At 40.1% G+C, this 19,435-nt stretch overlaps 1 protein-coding gene across 4 annotated transcripts in view; it reads left to right on the top strand.

Annotated features, from left to right (window-relative positions):
- Positions 1-19,435, top strand: part of ctnnd2b (catenin (cadherin-associated protein), delta 2b) — a 218,098-nt gene that overhangs the window by 175,640 nt on the left and 23,023 nt on the right. For all 4 annotated transcript variants that reach the window (XM_034104424.2, XM_034104425.2, XM_034104426.2 and 1 more), the window contains one exon: positions 10,324-10,510. In XM_034104424.2, coding sequence (XP_033960315.1) covers positions 10,324-10,510 — 187 coding nt within the window. The remainder of the gene's footprint in view (positions 1-10,323; positions 10,511-19,435) is intronic.

The following is a 19,435-nucleotide window of genomic DNA, read 5'->3' on the forward strand; positions in this document are numbered from 1 at the left end:
CAAAGTCACAAACCCTCAAAGTACACCCTGTAGCGAGTACAACTCTAACACAGAGAAGACCTGTCTCTGCTGCCCCAAAACGCCTCGTTGGAGATTTTAATTTTTCCATTTTTTTCTTCCTGGTCATAGTGACGTAACGGTCATAGTGAGATAGACACACACTCACTCAGCCTTATCTTTTCTCAGCCGCGGCTCCACGGATTTCCGCACACAGCCTGGCTGCGAGTGTGTGTGTGTGTGCTCAGGCTGAGTTCCGCGGTGTCTCGCTGTCTCGCAGCAACCAGGAAACTACACCAGTAATCCAGCTCACACTGTCCGCTCCTCGAGCCTCACAGGGCGGAGCAGCGAGCCCCGCAACGTCCCACCATTACGGCACCCAGACCCCACGCAGCATTCTCATCTGTTTGTCATTACTGGTGTCATTTTCTGGTTGCTAACAAACGCCATTGTAACACATAAACACTGATGTTCCGCTGTAACGGTGGTGGACTCATCAGAACAGAGTGGGCGTATAGGGAATGGGGGGGCAGGAGCTCCAACAAGCCGTTTAGGACAGAGATTGAATACACGTACTGTACAGAGATGCTGTTTGAGAAACCAATGTGATTTTGGAACATTGAACAATGTAAATCTATTCTAGTAGACCTCAACAATGGAATTATGATCAGTAGAAATAGCCATGACATGGGACCTTTAAACATGAACAAACAATTGGTTAAAGAGTAATAATTTGTGTCAGCAGGCATGGCGTTTACACACAGCAGACCTGCTTTTGTTTGTCTGAGCTTTACATAAACAGCCTGGCTTGAACTAATATTTTAACCGTTGATAAATGAGTTTATCCTGAAGCAAACTACAGAGAAAACTCAACTCCCTCTCTGACTCACAAAGTGCTGCGTCTTCTTAAACCTATGTATTCCCTCTCTAAAATCTGCATGTCATCAGAAGCCGCAGCTCAGCATGTCATTACAATGCAACTATTTTCATCCACTCACATCATCTTTAGTGACAGGTTTGGATTGCTCACGTTGCTTTCAGCACTTTAAAGCAGATATTGAAGTTGTCAGGCTCACGCTGTGATGGGAACTCTGTGCAGTCTGAAGGCAATCCAGTCACAATGCTTATCCAGTTTAGGCTAGGCAAAGACACAGAGAACGAGATCTCTGGTGAATAAGGGAAACGCAGAGTTAAAGAGGAAACTGCAATAGAGATTGTGGATTATTCACAAAATTCTAAAAAGTTTAGGACCAAGATATAAAGTGCTACGTAGTGATGTCACTATGTTGCGTAAACAGTAGTATTGAAGCGTTTCAGGCAGGGGGGGAGTGTGAGGGAGAGAAGCTCCCGCTGGAGGGAAATTTGGGAGTTTAGCCTCTGCAGACCATTTACATGCACAAAAACCTATATAACACACTACAGTACTTTTTTAATGAAGTTGCTCAGTAAAACAAAGGATTAATGGTTCGACCTGTTTCATATTATAGCTAAATAATATTTGTATCCATTAAATCAGACTGAAACTCATTGAGAAATGTGATATTACCTTTATTTTGTGTCTGAAGAAAATAAGATACGAGTAGTGAGTAAATGACCACTTAACACATTAGTAGCGGGCTTCAAAGCTAAATGGTTACAGCGCTTGTCACATAACACTCATCCCATTCAGCTTCTGTCAAATAAATGACAAAAATCCGAACTTAGCAGAGGCACAGAGCTTTGCTTTCCTTTCCTTACCAACCCTGGTTGACTTTGATGTGATCTACAGTATACTGCTTAGCTACACTGTTTCCTGTTTGTAATGACAATGTCATTAAAGAACCCAAACTGAGCAAACATGATTCCAGTCCACGGTGGAGGCTCATTAACACAAAGCTGTAGGCCTGTGTGGGCAAAGTGATTAACAGTGATCGATGGTCACCTCATTATGGAAACAAAGAGGCCAGGCTTCTTGTTTGAGTACAATAGATGTGTGCACAAATTGATAGTTGCTAAATAATGCTTTTCCTCTCAGAAGACTGCAAACATATCAAAAGTGCTAGACTACATTATACTGATATATGGGCATGAATACGTTAATACATAAAAAATACATTAAAGCCACTGGAAAGCCCCGGCAGAAAGAAATAATATACTTATACACAGGCATTTAATACTGAATTATTGAACGTTATTTACAGATACTAATCCAGAACAAATGTTTGAAAAATGTTATAAAAACGTGTAGGATGCATTGCCTTTTGAATCTGATGTTGAACGCTACAGAACATACATAACGTATAAGAGCGGAGAGAATAAAGATGACAGCTTATAAAAAAGGTGAAGTCTGACTCATTCTTTGAGTTTTTCAAATGAATCGCAGCCTTCTACAGACACATTCAAGTGTCAGGCTTTGTACATGCTGTCTTTCTCTCTCTTATGACTAATGCCCCGGCCACACGAGGACGAAAACGGCTAAACGCATAGGATTAACGCAAACGCAATCGCAAAAAACCTTCCGTCAACACGCAATAGTCATCCGGATAGTGTCTGTCCACACGAGACAGCTCGGTTTAGCTCCAACCACTGGAGAAGCTGCAGTACATATGCCGAGCCTGTACGTGGCGCTGTAACTTCCTCCACAAAAGCAGCGAAGAAGCATGGTTGTCATGGTTGCACTTCTATTTATTCTCCGCGGTGGGGGCCGAGGGAACCGGGCAGAGTTTTTCGCCAGTCAGCGTGTATTAAAGATGAAATCTTCCGGACAAAATTATAAAAGTGCCGGTCAAAGGTCTTCTTTGTTATTTATTGAGCTTTAAACCAAATGAATAACGAATCTATATAATATAATAATAAAATACACGGAGCCTCTCCTTTTCCTCCCTCTCTTCGGACAGCGTCAGTGTCTGTCTCATGCAGCAGCTGATCCAGTAATGAGTGACCCGGCCGACAGTAAAAATAAACATATTTATAACTAGTTTAGGTAGTTTGAGAGGTAATTAAAATAGCTAAGGGTGATGATCTGACTTGAAGTGTGTGTTTTACTGCAGCGGGAGGAGCTGCAGGTGAGCAGAGCTGCGTGTCTCCGTCCTGTCAGATTAGACTTCACTCGCGTTTAGGTCCATATCGAGAGAAAGATAAATAATCTGAATTCAGTGTGCAGTTTACTTTGACGCGGGGGTGAGCAGCAGAGGTGGGGAGAGGCGGGGCTATTGCCATCATTATCAGAAAATGATCATATAGGGCGTACACACGGAGCCGTTGGACCCCCCAGAGCGTTGCGTATGCCGTTCTATCTTGGGACCACCTCAGTCGTTTAGTGCCGTATTCGGTCGTCCTCGTGTGGCCGAACGGTCTATATGACACTAAACAGTAACGCAAACGACCGTTTTCGTCCTCGTGTGGCCGCAGCCTAAGAGATGTGTTGCAATATTGCAGGAGAGAGAAATACGACACAGTGATAGGGTGCACATGAGAGATGGGAAATTGCTTCAAAGACAAAGAGAGACAGCCAACACATTCATTTCCTCTCCCTCCATAACGGTGCATTCATAACCTCCTGCTACCACTCATGATGTAATGCTGAGGCAATTAACCTCCTTCATCTGTCACACCCTCATGGCTTTGTGTGTATCCCCCTGCATATTCATGTGTATTAGCAGTAGGGTACATTTGGTTGGGTGTGTGTGTGTGAGAGACAGTTTGTGTGTTTCCGATCAAAGATAAAAAAAGATAAATCCTGCTGCCTGTCACCTCAGGGAGATGATGTCATTATCTGCACAGCAGGAAGTGACTGTGGCAAACAGCTGACTTTGCTCACAAAGACGTCCTTTTTTTGCAGCTGCAGCATGACATCATTGCATTTGTTTCATTTATCAGTATCATGTTATAAATTACAATGTGCCCTCGATTGGCTTATATTACTATTACAAACAAAGCAACAACTGGAAAAGGAAGAAACACAAATCACAAGGAACAACCTCTCAGATGTACATAAATCCATACTTTGTGCATATATAAATCCTAAAAGCATGGTTAGATTTAAAGATTTCATAATCTTTTACAAAATCTAGTTCAGATAAGACTTGTTTATCCCAACAGGGAGTAAATTACTCCTCTTCAGCATCTGATATATTATATTTGTATACATACAATATGAGCCTTTAATGAGATCCTGAGATCATTTTAAAACATATCTTGTTTTCCTTTTTGTATACACTCATTAGCATTTCCCTTTCTTTTTCTATAGCTCTTTTAACCTGCCACACACTCTGAAATAGTTTACCCTGCACTTGAGTAAATTGTAAATTGATTGCTCTTCTGTTTCTGGGTATTCCCTCCACACATTTTGTTTGTATTCACAACTCGCTGTGCTTTTAATCATACAATGAATGCAACTGTCTCACAAAATCCACATCCTCCTCAATGGGGGATTTGTTATTTTCATTATAAGAATTATGCTCGTTAATTACATACATATTTTACATTCCTTAGAGCATGTTCACTCTGGGGAGTACCACAGAAAAACAACAACAAAATGTGTTTTGTTAGATGCCACTTAACACCTCACACGTTAGAGTGGATACAAAAGGATAATTAGATTATTTGACTACAAAAGCCATTCATGTTTTCATGGCATTTATTTAATCAGATTGTGCTGATTTGGAAAGAGTTCCGTTAGCATGCATATTCACAGGATATAGATAATATAGAGACAAGAGTCTCATAACAATGGCATTTCACATACTGTGCTGCAACACTTTGCCCAAATGATTAATATTCACTTGATTTATTTTGATTTTGCGGGATGACATTTTTCATTTTCTTCCCAGGTAGCTGCCATGTGGTTTTTAATCAAGAATAAACCATTTATATATACACATTGTTTTCAATTTATACACACATTTATTGTGACCATCACAATATAATTATAGAATAACAGAATCATTTACACAAACATACGATGCATTCATTGATGTTGTATGGCAAGAGGATGAATTACTTTTTGTCTTGAAACTTTAAATTGAAATGGTAGGTTCAACCAAATAACAAAGCAACATATGTGCTGATGGTGCTTCTTGAACATCACATTAATCACAACAACAAAACAGCAAAAGGGACGACTGTTAGGTGACTGTTAGGCAGTCCATTTGACCAATTAGCCTAAGTAATCTACAGGGATAGGGTTAGGGGTTACTGGGTAGATTAGTGGAATGTACTGTATGTATGTGTGTACCCGTACATGTACATACAATACCCCTAATCAGTAATAGCTACCTTCTACTTTAATACAAATAGTTGACCATATCTAATGTGAATTATCCATTGTCAAAGTTCAAACTTGACAAGAGCTAGCTTAAAGTTCACTTCACACAATTAAAATTGAAGCTTGGAAGCTATTATTTTTTAATGTAATCGTTTATTTCGCAGGGACAATGCACGGTAATGAACACTTAAAACATTAAAATGTGTCAAGCGTAACAGTGCCAGATTTAGTGTTCAGCTAATTTCCATTTCCCTCACATACAAACATTTAAAAAATGTACATTTTACAAACATAGCAACAACAAAATACATGTTATGCAAAAAGTGAAAAAGAGCAAGAGCAGCATACACAAGTATTTATGACATGGTAATACAATATAGCAGCAAGGACATATAAAGTGAAAGAGAAGACATGATACTTGTTAGACGCTTTTATCCAAAGCGACTTACATACTCAATACTGTGGGCAATCCCCACAGGAGCAATTTGGGGTGAAGTGTCTTGCCCAGGGACACAGCGACATGCTGACTACAGTGGGATTTGAACCTGTGACCCCCTGATCCGAACACCAAACGCACTAACCCACTGCGCCACACGCCTCGTGTACCCCTTTGTTAAAGGAATGGTCCACTCATTAGATAATTAATCAAAACTTCAGTATTTAGTGAAACATTATGTTTAAACCATTCCCTGAAGAAATCAGCGATATTCCCCGGTAAATAATGATTTTATAGCTCTTTTTTATCAAGACCTGTATATTCCGTCTGGCCGCCGCCATTTTTGCCATTTTCAGTAGTCACGTGATGGTCGTGACGTCATCCATGCGTTCACTTTGTCAACACACGGAAACATTGCTGAATATTTGAGTTCGGACTCGTCAGCAGAGGAAGAAGTTTTGATGTTTTATCAGTATGACAATACGACCCACTCTGTCCGTAGACCCTCACATCGTACAAGGAAAAACTTCCGAAGAAAACCCCCAGTTTAAAGGGAACATGGGAGAAACCTCAGGGAGAGCAACAGAGGAGGGATCCCTCTCCCAGGACGGACAGACGTGCAATAGATGCCGTGTATAAATTGAAGAGATAATACATTTGCAACATAGGTAGTCCAGATGTTTGGAAATGCATGTGTGTATAATGGGAAGATGATATAAGATACTATATGTATGCATGTAGTACCACCCTTGCTAGCGATTCCCTCTCTAGTTTAGCATACTCAGCTTCGTTGTCCCTGGCCATAGAATCACGATTTTATGGGGCCGGAAAAAACTGGGGGAAAATACACACTAGTCGGTACTACGCTATATGGAAAGGCCACCAAAAACTGTCCTGGCCTGGACGCTAAAGGACGTTAAAACGGGGCTAGCCGCTGCAATGGAAATGCGCTATAACATACCTTATTCTTACTCCGAGCACTACTTCTGCTCCTCCGTCGCTTCACACTTGCAGAGGGCGATTTCTCAACTGGCCGAACTGGTGTCCTGGTCGGTGATGACACCAGAAAGACCGATGGTACTGCATCTCCATTGAGTAATGGTTGTTCCATAAATCCCATGTTATGTTTTATCATACTCTCAGAGTAGTCGTCCGGAAATTTGAAATGTTCGCTGCATACATGAGCCTGTGAATCTTTCGGTTCGGGCCGGCCACATTTCGCTAGCCACTGCCTCCGAATGTACTTCTTACGCTTACCTTTTGGCAACAGATGGAACCGAGCATTCCGTGGATTGTTCCTATCAGAATTGTGGCAATATTTCGCGATACAGTGAGGCATATTTGAAGAGAGAAACTACAGTAAATAACATGGAGATCAACGTGTCTTCGAAAACCAAACGCATGGTTTACGTCACGTCCGGAAAATAGCGGCGCCCACAGTGTTGATGTTATTTCGGTATATAATCAGTTTAAAATCACTGATAATGTCATCGGATTAAAAAAAAAAAAAGACTGGCAGAGACTGGTCTGTTTTATCGGATGATAATTATTTAAAAATGAGTGTCATGAGCATACCATTCCTTTAAAGTGCATTTAGCTGTGATTAGACGTCTGTTTGTTTCTCATCCATTCTTTGAGTTGACCTTTGAAGCTATTGAGAGTGGGACAATCCCGTATCTCAGTTGGGAGGCTATTCCAGAAAGAGCTGCCCAAGTACATTTTGTCCAAAAGTTGTCCGTCTACGGTGGACTTCACAGTCTCCTCTGGTTTCTGACCTAATGCAGTGTCCAGTGTGTTTTTTGTGGATGAATTCCCCTAAGGGAGGGGGGACCAGTCCATGTAAATATTTATAAATAAAACACATACTTTTAAAAGACTTAAAATTGTCAAAACTCAAGAAATTGTGTTTTTCAAGGATGGTACAGTGGTGGTATGAATAAGGCTTTCTGTCAAAAACCTTGATAGCTCTCTTGTACAGCTGTTCTATGAATATTAAAGTTAGTCTAAAATCATGTCACCATAAAAACCAGGTTTGTGCCTGTGATACTAGCGTACAATTGCAGTCCCTTCAACAATCTTCGACAAACGTACGATTATGTTACAAACGGATATGATCATTTGAGCGTTAATCGAAAAACAAGCGTTTATGCACAACACTGGCCACAGTAAGCGAACGGCATATTGAAGCCAAACAGTGGGGGGAAAACAGTATGAGAAGTCTTTCACAGAGACATTCGCTAACTCACAGATGTGTAAATCAAGGTCAGCTAGAATTATAATGCGTCACATTGAGTGTCAAGGTTATCACAGACTCAGCGCTGTGTTCCTTGCCCTCTTGAGCAGCAGATAAGATGAGACAGAGAGGAGACACTTCGCTAACGTGACAGCTAATTAGCGCCATGAAGCCGGAAGCTAGTCATTTAGAAACTCCTCCTGACCACAAACTGACTTAACACCCCGCATAAAGGTGTCGAGTCCGAACGGCTGACAGCATTAAGACTGATTTGTCGAGGGGGCTTAGATGCACACACATACAAAACCATACACACACAGAGAAGAACAAATTCATACAAACCCACAAAGACAGATAACAGAAGCTGTAATTACACAGTCGCTGTTCAGCCGAGGGTGAACAACACGGCACTTAAGAGAGGACGCCTCATTCCAAACACAGACCCAAGGATAGGGTGTTTTACTACCATTACGGCTATAATTACAAACATAAAGGAGAAGGCTACATAAGTGCAGATATGACTAGAGGTGGACATTCTCAAACACACACATATAATTATGTAGGTACATAGATTAGGACATTGACGTTTACGAGACGAAGGTCGACGACAATTATGCGTTGCATTGATCCTCAAGGTTATCACAATTTGGTGTTTATATGTGTGTGTAAAACCACTTAAGAAATAAGTTTTGCGGCAAAAAACTGATGATTTGCCTCTTGCCCTCTCTGTCCTTTTCTTGAAAGGCTCAAACACAGTGTGTGTGTGTGAGAGTCTCTTGAGAGGAAGGGCTTTTGTCTATTCCGTGTCCGTGTGTGTGTGTGTGTGTGTGTGTGTGTGTGTGTGTGTGTGTGTGTGTGTGTGTGTGTGTGTGTGTGTGTGTGTGTGTGTGTGTGTGTGTGTGTGTGTGTGTGTGTGTGTGTGTGTGTGTGTGTGTGTGTGTGTGTGTGTGTGTGTGTGTGTGTGTGTGTGTGTGTGTGTGTGTGTGTGTGTGTGTGTGTGTGTCAAAAAGAGTGAATAGTAATTGGTAGGCAGGAGAAAACTCACTCCACTTTCTTGGTTGGCTGGTCACTGCATGTTGATTTCAGGTGAGGATTAAGAGCAGCAGAGAGGTGCACTGGAAATGTGAATAAGTGATTTCCCGCCTTAGACACTTCTCAAGGTTTTTCTATTCTCAATGAATGACAGTAGCACTGTGGTGCAATTCATTTAAAGGTCATGTTTTGGAATATTTTGTTACACTTGAATTGCATCACTAATGTGTAAATAACGATACAGGTTGCCAATCGAAGGTTGTTTATGAGCATGGGTGTGCACTTGGAATGCTTTTGCGTGGCCTTGAGCTGTGGTGGTAATTTATCAGCTCATAAATCTACCAATTAGAATGAGAGAGGTGTCACTTGTCCTACCGAGTAAACAAGAGGCTCAGGAAGCTGTCAATCATGAGCCTGCCAGTAGGAACCAAGAGGTCGTTCCTCAGGTCATTTTAATTATATTATATGTTTTAGGTCTCAATGGTTAAAGTGTGGTCGTCCACCAATTGGAAGGTCTGCGGCTCTATCCCCAGCCCTGCAGTTTACATGTCATAGTATCCTTGGGCAAGGTGAACCAAACGACTGCCGATGGTATAGTCAAGGGTTTGTGAATGTTAGTTTCCCCCACTCTGTATGAGTGTCTATGAATGGGTGAATGCTGATGTATATTTAAAAGCACTGAGTGGTAGCAAAGACGGGAAAAGGTCTAACCCTAACCCTGCCAGTGCAGTCCATTTACTATTCGTTAAGTGGGATGGACCTGTGGTCAACTATGAGCAATTGGACTGAGCCAAAAGATGAAAAACTTGAATTTCTCCTATATAAGTAACATATTCTTAATCTGTTTTCTAAAAATACTTTTTGTATAGCTAAGACATCCTGCTTTCTCCTTTTATTTTCCCCACATATACCACCATACACTTTGTTAACACTTAGGGCTCTCTAGTGGGTGTTTGCCCTATTTTCTAGGTTAATAATTCAGTCTAGATTTTTCTAATAACACAATGGCTGCGTTCTAGTCAACTTAACCAGCAATGACAGTGAGCCACATGCACAGTATAGCAGTCTGAAACCCAAGCAGCCAAATGAAATTGAGTCATCATTAATTGTATAATCCTCAACAACAACAAAATGTCACTGTGACATGTAAAAATGTTCTCCATAAGAAAGGGCCATTGTACTAGTTATGACGCACGTGTTTGAAAGCAGGCTTTTCAAACCGCTGTAAAGAAAGAAAGTGAAGACAGAACTAACTGTCTGTGTTGTGTGTGTTCCATCAGGCTGCTGACTCTTTAATATTTCAAGGCGTCTGTGCCTGCCTCTTCTCCTCTTTTTATTTTTTCTGGACCGGTTTTCACCTTACCCTGCTGTCCTCCTCAGGTGTTTTGTGGAACCTGTCGTCATGTGACGGCCTGAAGATGCCCATCATCCAGGACGCCCTGGCCGTGCTGACCAACGCTGTGATCATCCCCCATTCGGGCTGGGACACCTCCCCCCACACCCAGGAGGACCGCAAGCTGCTCCTCCACTCCTCCCAGGTCCTCCGCAACGCCACCGGCTGCTTGCGGTCAGTGTCACCAGTAACTCTTTCTCCAATGTCTTTATTTAAAAGCCCACTTTAGGAAGACAGAGATAGTTTATTGGATTCTTGGTTCTATTATATGGCCAAGACATTTAAAGGGGACATATCATGCAAAATGCACTTTGTGATGTATTTTATACATACATATGTGTCCCCGGTGCGTCGGGGAACTCACGCAGCGTCAGAAAATAAAACCCTCTCTTTTCCTCCGTACCCAAATCTTTTAAAAACGGGTGTACAACGAGCGGATACAGATTCCATCCGCTGTGACGTAATAGCGGCGGACCCACAGAAAGTTGCTTTCAGAAACAATGCCTGACGTGTTTTGGACGTAATCTCGTCTTTGTTTACATTAGCAAGCCTTGCTAACACTCAGAGCTAACCTGTACTGAAGAGCACATGTGTTTAAAAAGCAGGAAATAAAAAAAGAACTCACCTTGTGATAAACCTGCAAGAGAAAAAGCATTTGAGCTCCATACTATTTCAGAAATAATCCTTGGCGTGGTTTAAACAGGATGGCGTTTTATCACAGCAAAATTTAACTTTATCTCCGGTAGAATTCTGATCAGGCATTAGCTCCGCCTTCTCTTCTTTCTTCTTTTTTAAGCTAAGGACCCAAGATCCACGTTTCTCTAACAGGGCTGCAAAAGAGGGGTATGAGCAGTATGAGGCATAGCTACAATGGGTGAACTGTTTGGTATTTTGAAAAAAAAACATGTTTTGTATAGGTATGGCCCTACAATATGTGTTTCAAATATAGCATGATAGGTCCACTTTAAGTTGCGATGTGTAATGCCTTGCCTCGTGCTCAGTGACGGCGCCAGAGTATTTTTGTTGGGTAATCTATGGTAGGGCTAACCCATACAGTGGTGGGGCTCAAGCCAGTATTTGCAATGTAATTACATACACGCTCCCCTTGACAGTGAAACGCCACGCGTGAGGTTTAGATTATTTCCCTGTCTCAATCCAAATTGAACAGTATGAAATAAAAAGGCACATTTGTCTTGTAGTAAATAAAAAGGGCGACCTGGAGCCAATCCTGCAATTTCCCCACAGGTGAAAGAGTTGGCATGCTGAAAACCCAACCCCTGCAGGGGGGTCTGGGGGGATTCTCCCCCAGGAGAAATACTAACATAAAATACACATTCTGGTACTCTCTTGAGAAGAAAAATATATAAATCTATTACTACACGACATGTTTAAAAATAATTAATGCCATTTTAGTTTTGTGTTACTTTGTTCTGAAAGCTGAACCTGCTGCTCCTCACAGAGAGAAGAGGGAAGAGGCTGTGTGAACTACTTTACATTGTGGATAACGGTGGATAGCCCCCCTTGTTCTGTGTGTCAAAATGAAAGACAGCCCACACACACCTATCAATCATCAAACCGTGGGGTCTTATTTCATTACGTGTTGATTTCTATCAACACGTAATGTTGTATCGATGTATATAGAGATGTACTACAGCAAAAGTATTCTCCGTCTGGACTTCCTGCAACAACACCACGCCGTTATCGTGATTCTGATTGGCCAGAAGACATTATCAAAGATGTTCTATTGAGAAGACGATCACTACGTGAAAAAAGTTTTCAAAAACCGTTTCTGGTCTTCGGTATTTCCAGACAAGTGGCTACTGAAATCAATCTTACTAACTGCTGTCTGTGCAATTTACTCCGCGCGAGTTGGCGGACTTTATTTTGCTTACTTTAACATCATTTTTGCTCTTTTTATTATATGTAAACAATATTTGTAATCAGATGCAATTTTCTACCTATCATATGTATGCTGGTGATGACACTATTGTATACTCATGTGCTCCTTCTCTGGATATGGCCGTTTCCAATTTAAAATCCGATTTTATCACGCTGCAGCATGCACTTCTTGATTCCAAACAGCTTTTGAACAGTAAGAAAACCAAAGCAATGCTTTTTTCTCCCAAGTCAGCGTCCTCTTGCCTCTCCATTGACACCCTTGATGGCGTCTCTGTTGAGTTTGTCGATACCTACAAATATCTTGGCTTTTGGTTGGACAGTAATCTGAAATCACATTGAAGTTCTATCAAAGAAATTGAAATTCACTCTTGGCTTCCTTTACAGACTTAAATGTTGTTTTTCAACTTCATCCCGTAAAAGGTTGGTCTCTGGCTTATTCCTGTCCCAGCTGGACTACGGTGATACCATTTATAGATTTGCCTGTCCCACTGTTTTGGCCAAACTTGACCCAGTCTACCATGCTGCACTGCATTATATCAAATGCACCCTATAGGACTCATCATTGCAAACTGTATAGCCTAACTGGATGGTCCTCACTTAGTATGCGTAGGATGCATCATTGGTTTTTATTAATGTATAAAGCCATTTTAGGAAAGCTTCCACTGTACATATGTGCCAGATTTGCTCCAGTTTGTGACTCTTACAACCTCAGATCCAGTGCCTGGATACGGTTCCAGGTTCCTGCTGTGCGGACTGAGGCTGGGAAAAGGAGTATTTTTTATTATGGTCCTTGGTCTTGGAATGACCTTCAATCAAGCCTCAAACTGACGGCACTTGTCTCAATAGCATGTTTTAAATTGAAGTTGTCTGAGGTCCTTACCACCAGCTGCTCTTGCAGTAATAAGTAATGTACCTTTCTTACTGTCCCAATGTGCTCAATGTAGTGACTGCTTTTTCGTCTTTTGTTTTCTTAGTTATGTTCTCTGTATTTGTGTTATGTGTAACGTTGCTGCCTTCTTGGCCAGGTCAGCATTGCAAATGAGATTTTATCTCAATGCTTTTTATCTGGTTAAATAAAGGTTAAATAAAATAAAATAAAAATAAATCTTGGTGGGGCTAAGCAATTTATTGGTATGGCTGTAGCCTTCCCCAGCCATACCCTGGCGCCACTGCTCGTGCTCCAAAACAAACATATTTGTTAAACTTATTGCGACAATGATACCTTTCAAATTGAGTTTCTTCCAATCTAAAAGACCCCCATCACCCCAGCCACAAACTGTTCTGTCTGCTGCCGTGTGGCAGGCGGTACCCCAGCATCCGGACTAAAACCACCAGACTCAGGGACAGTTTCATCCCACAAGCAATAAGACTATTAAACACCTGAACTGTTGAAGCAAAATCTGTTAAACACCTGAACAGTTGAAACAACATCCCTGGCTGCTACTTACAAATTATTTTAAAATTATTTATCTATTTACCTATATATCCTATTTCAATAACTTGCATATAGACTCTTATTGCACTATTTCACTATTTCACCTTTTTTATTACTATTTACTATTTACTTGCACTATATATTTTTCTGTGTATCTGTGTTTGTGTTGCTCTGTTGGAGAAGCCTGTGACACAAGATTTTCATCGGCATAACTACACTGTAGTTCGTATGACAAAATAAAGAACCTTGAACCTTGATCTTGCCTCATCTCATACAGTAAAAACAAGTGGTGAGAATGTGTCAAACAAATTGTTGCTTTTTTTTTAGTTGGTCTACAATCTAAACTTACGTCTAAAACAGAAACAAATGTCAACTACTTAGAAACAGTAGGACAAGATTACACACAATATGACCAAATTGCTGAAATTCAGGTAAAAGAAAAAATGCTATTCTATAATCTTCATGTTTTTGGCTAGGTCTTTACTCTTTGCAAGGCCATAGTGTTAGTAATATATCAGGTTCAGGTTCAGGTTCAGGTTATTTATTTGTACCCGTATATCAGATCCATCCAAAATAATCAATGCAATATGGAATGATTTTTGGTGTGATTTGTATTGTATTAGTTGCTCTATAAATAAAATGTGCTAATAAAGTTAAGCATCAAAACTCACCTCCTTCCTCACCAAAAGCTGTAGGCCACAGCAATGTCTGCTCTTGTTATTTTTATATCACCTCTTTTCTTTTCCGTTGAACGTGGTTTCTTGCCAGAGGCGGGTGTTTGGGATTGTGATAAAGGTTGCCCGCCAAGCCACCTTTGTGTTTACTGCACCTTGATTTATCTATTTGTTGTCGGAACATATTCACTCTCTTTGCTGAGATGCTTTATTGTTTACAAGCTGCTATTATCAACCCCATTCAAACAGTGAAATAAATCTATTTTTAGTTAGGATTCTGTGATGTTTTTATAACACACAGAGAACTGACAGACTTAGCTGTAAATATGACTCAGATCTTGGCTTCAGAGCTAGTGTGGCTTTGGGTTTTCTCTTGAGACATGATGCTAGTCATACAGTGCAGAGTGGAAGTAGTAAGACTATGACACATATTTGTTGTTGTTGTTATGACGCCCCACTCCAGCACGTTGGATATTTAAAAAGCAGAACAGTGACTATAAAATGGAATGTGTGTTTTAAATGTTATTTAGGGAAGTTGAAACAAATCAAGTTTTATTTATATAGGACATTTTTAAAACGATTTTTGGTCAAGCCAAAGTGCTGTACATACAATACAAATACTTTACAATAAAAACACTTTACAACAGCACAAATTAAATAAATGAATAAATAAAAAAGAAACAGGTGAGACTAGACATGACAAATATTAACACAATTGGTCACAGCAGCACGAAAAAAGTAATATTTTCTAAATGCTTTCTAGCATTTCATCTTCAGGAAACCATCATAATATTGATTTTGTATCTCAACTTGTCTAGTCTTCATTTCAGACCTCCTGTCCTCTGGAAAATTAAGTAAAAGTCAGATGGAAATATTACATTAAAGGAATATCAAATGTTTTAAATAGGATTTAATATGTTTTTATTTTATTGTCCAGAAATGTAATGCCCAAAAACACATCTGTATGATGTTTTATCTTCATTAGAGATCCAGAGCTTTGTTGGCTGAATTAGGAATTGTCATTTTCATAGCGTGAAAATAAAATAAATAAAATGGATTGAAAATGGTGTCGGGATGTCACATTACGACTGATTGGTTAGTTTATAACAACAAAATGCTATAAAAACACTCCGGCTAAAAGAGAAGATAACTTCTTAGTTCCTTAGTAGTAGATATAACATTTCATAAGATATTTATACACATGCAATTTGTATTGGTGAGATGCTGTCCAAAACTTTCAGGACTGCATGATAACATTTCTGCTCGTAAATATTTCAAACAGAGACAAGCCGGCTGATGTGCTACTGGTTCATGCAATAAAATATAATATTTATTATATATATATTTCAGATGTAATAATGACAACCTAGCCTGAAACATTCACAAACTCTATACATATTTTACAATCAAACAAATAAGTGTGTTTTATTTAAACAGCATTCCTCTGTCATTTTTGCCAATGGGCTGTGTGTGTGTGTGTGTGTGTGTGTGTGTGTGTGTGTGTGTGTGTGTGTGTGTGTGTGTGTGTGTGTGTGTGTGTGTGTGTGTGTGTGTGTGTGTGTGTGTGTGTGTGTGTGTGTGTGTGTGTGTGTGTGTGTGTGTGTGTGTGTGTGTGTGTGTGTGTGTGTGTGTGTGTGTGTGTGTGTGTGTGTGTGTGTTGGTTTCCTGTGTGGTCGATCAATCGCATCCATAATGTCTCTAATTAACTGCGATCAGTGAAAATAAACTACACATTTCGGCGCCCTGGTCTCCTCTAATACAGTACGTGTGTGAAAAGGCACACATGTGGTTACTGTGTGTATTTTCGAAGGGCTAATTCATCTTTCTCACTCCTCGTTAAGGAATGCTGGGAGTCTGATTAAAGATTGAATATTTCATGGCGGGTTTGGTATATCGCCGGCCACCTGCTCGCTGTCTCTCTTTCTATTTCCCATTATCCTCCTGGCCTTCTCATTCCCCCTCCCTTGCTCCGTCACCATCTCATTGTATTACTCCATTTCTTCTCTCTCCATCATATTATCCCTCATTTTTTCCCTTTTCTTCTTCTGTCTCGCCGAGTCTCTGCCCTGCTGTCTCTCACGTTCACACAAACATGTTTTCCCTGCTTACTCACGGCTGGTTGCACTGCCCGTGTGTGCATACAGTATGCTGTTGTGCCAACCAACAGGAAGTGCTGAAACTTGTACTGCCAGAACGCTGAATAAGCAACTAATAAAGGTTTATTACTAACTGTACTTACAAACTAATTAAAAACATTAAAAATATGTAAATGCGTCCAAAACGCATTTTTACTCCATTAAGCTACACCAGTATGCAATCTACCTCCAAAGATATAACCTGTTTTAATGAAAGCTAAAATGACATCCAATTCAAGATTTTATTTCTTCCCCATCTCACTAAAATCCCTAAGAGTGTGCAGTGTCAACTCTTTCTGTCACATAATAAGGCAACAGGTGCGTTATTATGTGACAGGGGATTTTCATTTATCAGATATTTCCTCAGTACGTTTTGAATGATCTGCGTGGGTGAGAGAGCGCAGTGAACACAGCTTCAGATCCAGTCACTTAGTTTACCCTAATTAAATAAAAAATGTGTTTGAAAATTGCATAACAAGGGCTTTAATTCAGATGTATTCTTTATTATTCTTTATTCTGCTTGATTTGGAGGTCTTCTTCTTGTTTATTACTTACATTGAACTCCACTATTAGGTTAGGTTGTTGGCTGTCTGTCAACAGGATTAGGGAAAAATCGGCCGGGTTTTCTATAAAACTTCGTAGAAAGTTGTACGCTGGGCCAAGGAAGAACCCATTACAATTTAGATCTGAATCACAGTGCAGATACACATATTTTCCTTAACATTGCAATATTGTGCTGCACTCATGTGATGTCGGAATAATCAGAAAAAGTGTTCTCAGCTGGGAACCACCTATCAACGTAAAAGAAAAGCACATCTTATTTGAGGTGTCCATAAAATAGATAAATAAGGCGCCGCAGTTGCTTCTGGTTCAGAGGATGATGGGAATAGACCGAATAGACTCAAGCCGAGTTTTCATTGGTCACTCTTGTTAAGAGAAGACAAAGAAATGATGGATACACAGATCGTGTTCAAATCAATAGGCCCGCAATGACTCTATAATAATGATCACGGCACCAAACGCATATAAAACTAAAGTAACGAGCCTGTTTTGAAAATGTAAGAAGAAGAAAGTACAGGTATTTGTGTTAAAAATGTAAGAAGTCAAAGTAAAAAGTCGCCAGAAAAATAAGTAGTGGAGTAAAGTACTGATACCAGAAAAAATGTACTTAAGTCTAGTTACGAAGTATTTGTACTCCACTACTTCCCACCTCTGTAGATAGATAGTTAATAGATAGATAGATTTATACTATATTTATCCCAAATTGGGAAATTAGTTTGTTCCAGCAACAGTGTCAAACATAACAGTTACATGAGTTAAAACATTTTAAAAGATACAATAAGATATAAATATAATACATTTAAAAATGTACATTGGCGGCAAGTATATATAGTAAGAATACACAATACAACTTGACATTAGGAGCAAGTTTACACAAATTCACAATAGATAAGACATTGGATTAAATACACATTATAATTGTGCAAATAGCCGTTGTACAAATTGGGTTAAGGAGAAGGAAAAGGACCTCCGCTGTCTGTCCAGCTGCTGGTGGAGAGGGTGGGCGGGGTTATCCATGATTGACAACAGTTTGTTCAGACTCCTCCTCTCCACCACAGCTTCAAAAGTGTCCAGTTTGAAGCCGATGCCTGAGCCAGCTTTCTTAATGAGTTAATTCAGGCTGCTGGTGTTAAGGGTTCTACTTAACAGCTTAAACCTTAGCGTTTAAAGATAATGGGTACACCAACATATCATGCAATTGCACCATTCATAAAGTTGATATGACTTGTATGATAGCTAGCAGTTGCCTACTTATTTTCAACACATTATGACAGACATGGAGCAACATTAGAGTTTATTTGCAGTCGTGTGTATGGCATTAGGTTTGGCTACAGAAACATACATTTCATTTGTTTTTATTAACGTGACTTTACATGGCCCAATTAATCTGTTTTAATTGAGTGGTAGTACAATTTAATATGATCCTCTTGCTGTAGTCCTGTGTCTTGGATCCTCTATCCTGAGTTCTGGATTAAGTCGTGGACTTCGGGTCGTGGCTGAACCTGTCTCTGCGGTCCTGCCTTGGGTCTCGTCATGCTGCTTCCCTGATGGCTTCCACAGGATTATTACAGACACATGCATTTCCAAACATTCGGTCTATATGCTGTAAAATGTATTATCTCTTCGATTTACACACGGCATCTATTGCACGTCTGTCCGTCCTGGGAGAGGGATCACTCTGTTGCTCTCCCTGAGGTTTCTCCCATTTTTTCCCCTCAAACTTTGGCTCGAACAAAAATCGTTTATAAATGTGCTATATAAATAAAACTTGATTTGATTTGATTAATATGAAGGCATTAACCTTGTTAACATGGCCTAAAATAATGTAAAATGTATAACAAAATAGCTGTATAATAATGCACCCTGTGTCTTCATACCATAGATGTTTTGGGGCTAAAATAGTGTGGGTTGTTTAAGGACCTGGGAAAACTAGTGCAGCTAATGGAGTTTTAAAAGTTGGTGCCATTTCTCACTGACACCGAGGGCACAAACATCTCCTAGCCAACTTTAATAGTCTGACATTTAAAGGGCATTACACTCATATAGAATCTCTCTCTTTCATACCACTCTAACAGGCATATCAATCAATCAATCAATCAATGTTTATTTATATAGCCCAATATCACAAATGTTACATTTGTCTCAGTGGTCTTCACAGTGTGTACAGAATATCAGTATGACAATACGACACCCTCTGTCCTTAGACCCTCACATCGTACAAGGAAAAACTTCCAAAGAAAACCCAGTTTAAAGGGAAAAATGGGAGAAACCTCAGGGAGAGCAACAGAGGAGGGATCCCTCTCCCAGGACGGACAGACGTGCAATAGATGCCGTGTGTAAATTGAAAAGATAATACATTTGCAACATAGGTAGTCCAAATGTTTGGAAATGCATG

The sequence above is a fragment of the Pseudochaenichthys georgianus genome, chromosome 17, assembly GCF_902827115.2.
Source record: "Pseudochaenichthys georgianus chromosome 17, fPseGeo1.2, whole genome shotgun sequence".
Taxonomy (NCBI): domain Eukaryota; kingdom Metazoa; phylum Chordata; class Actinopteri; order Perciformes; family Channichthyidae; genus Pseudochaenichthys; species Pseudochaenichthys georgianus.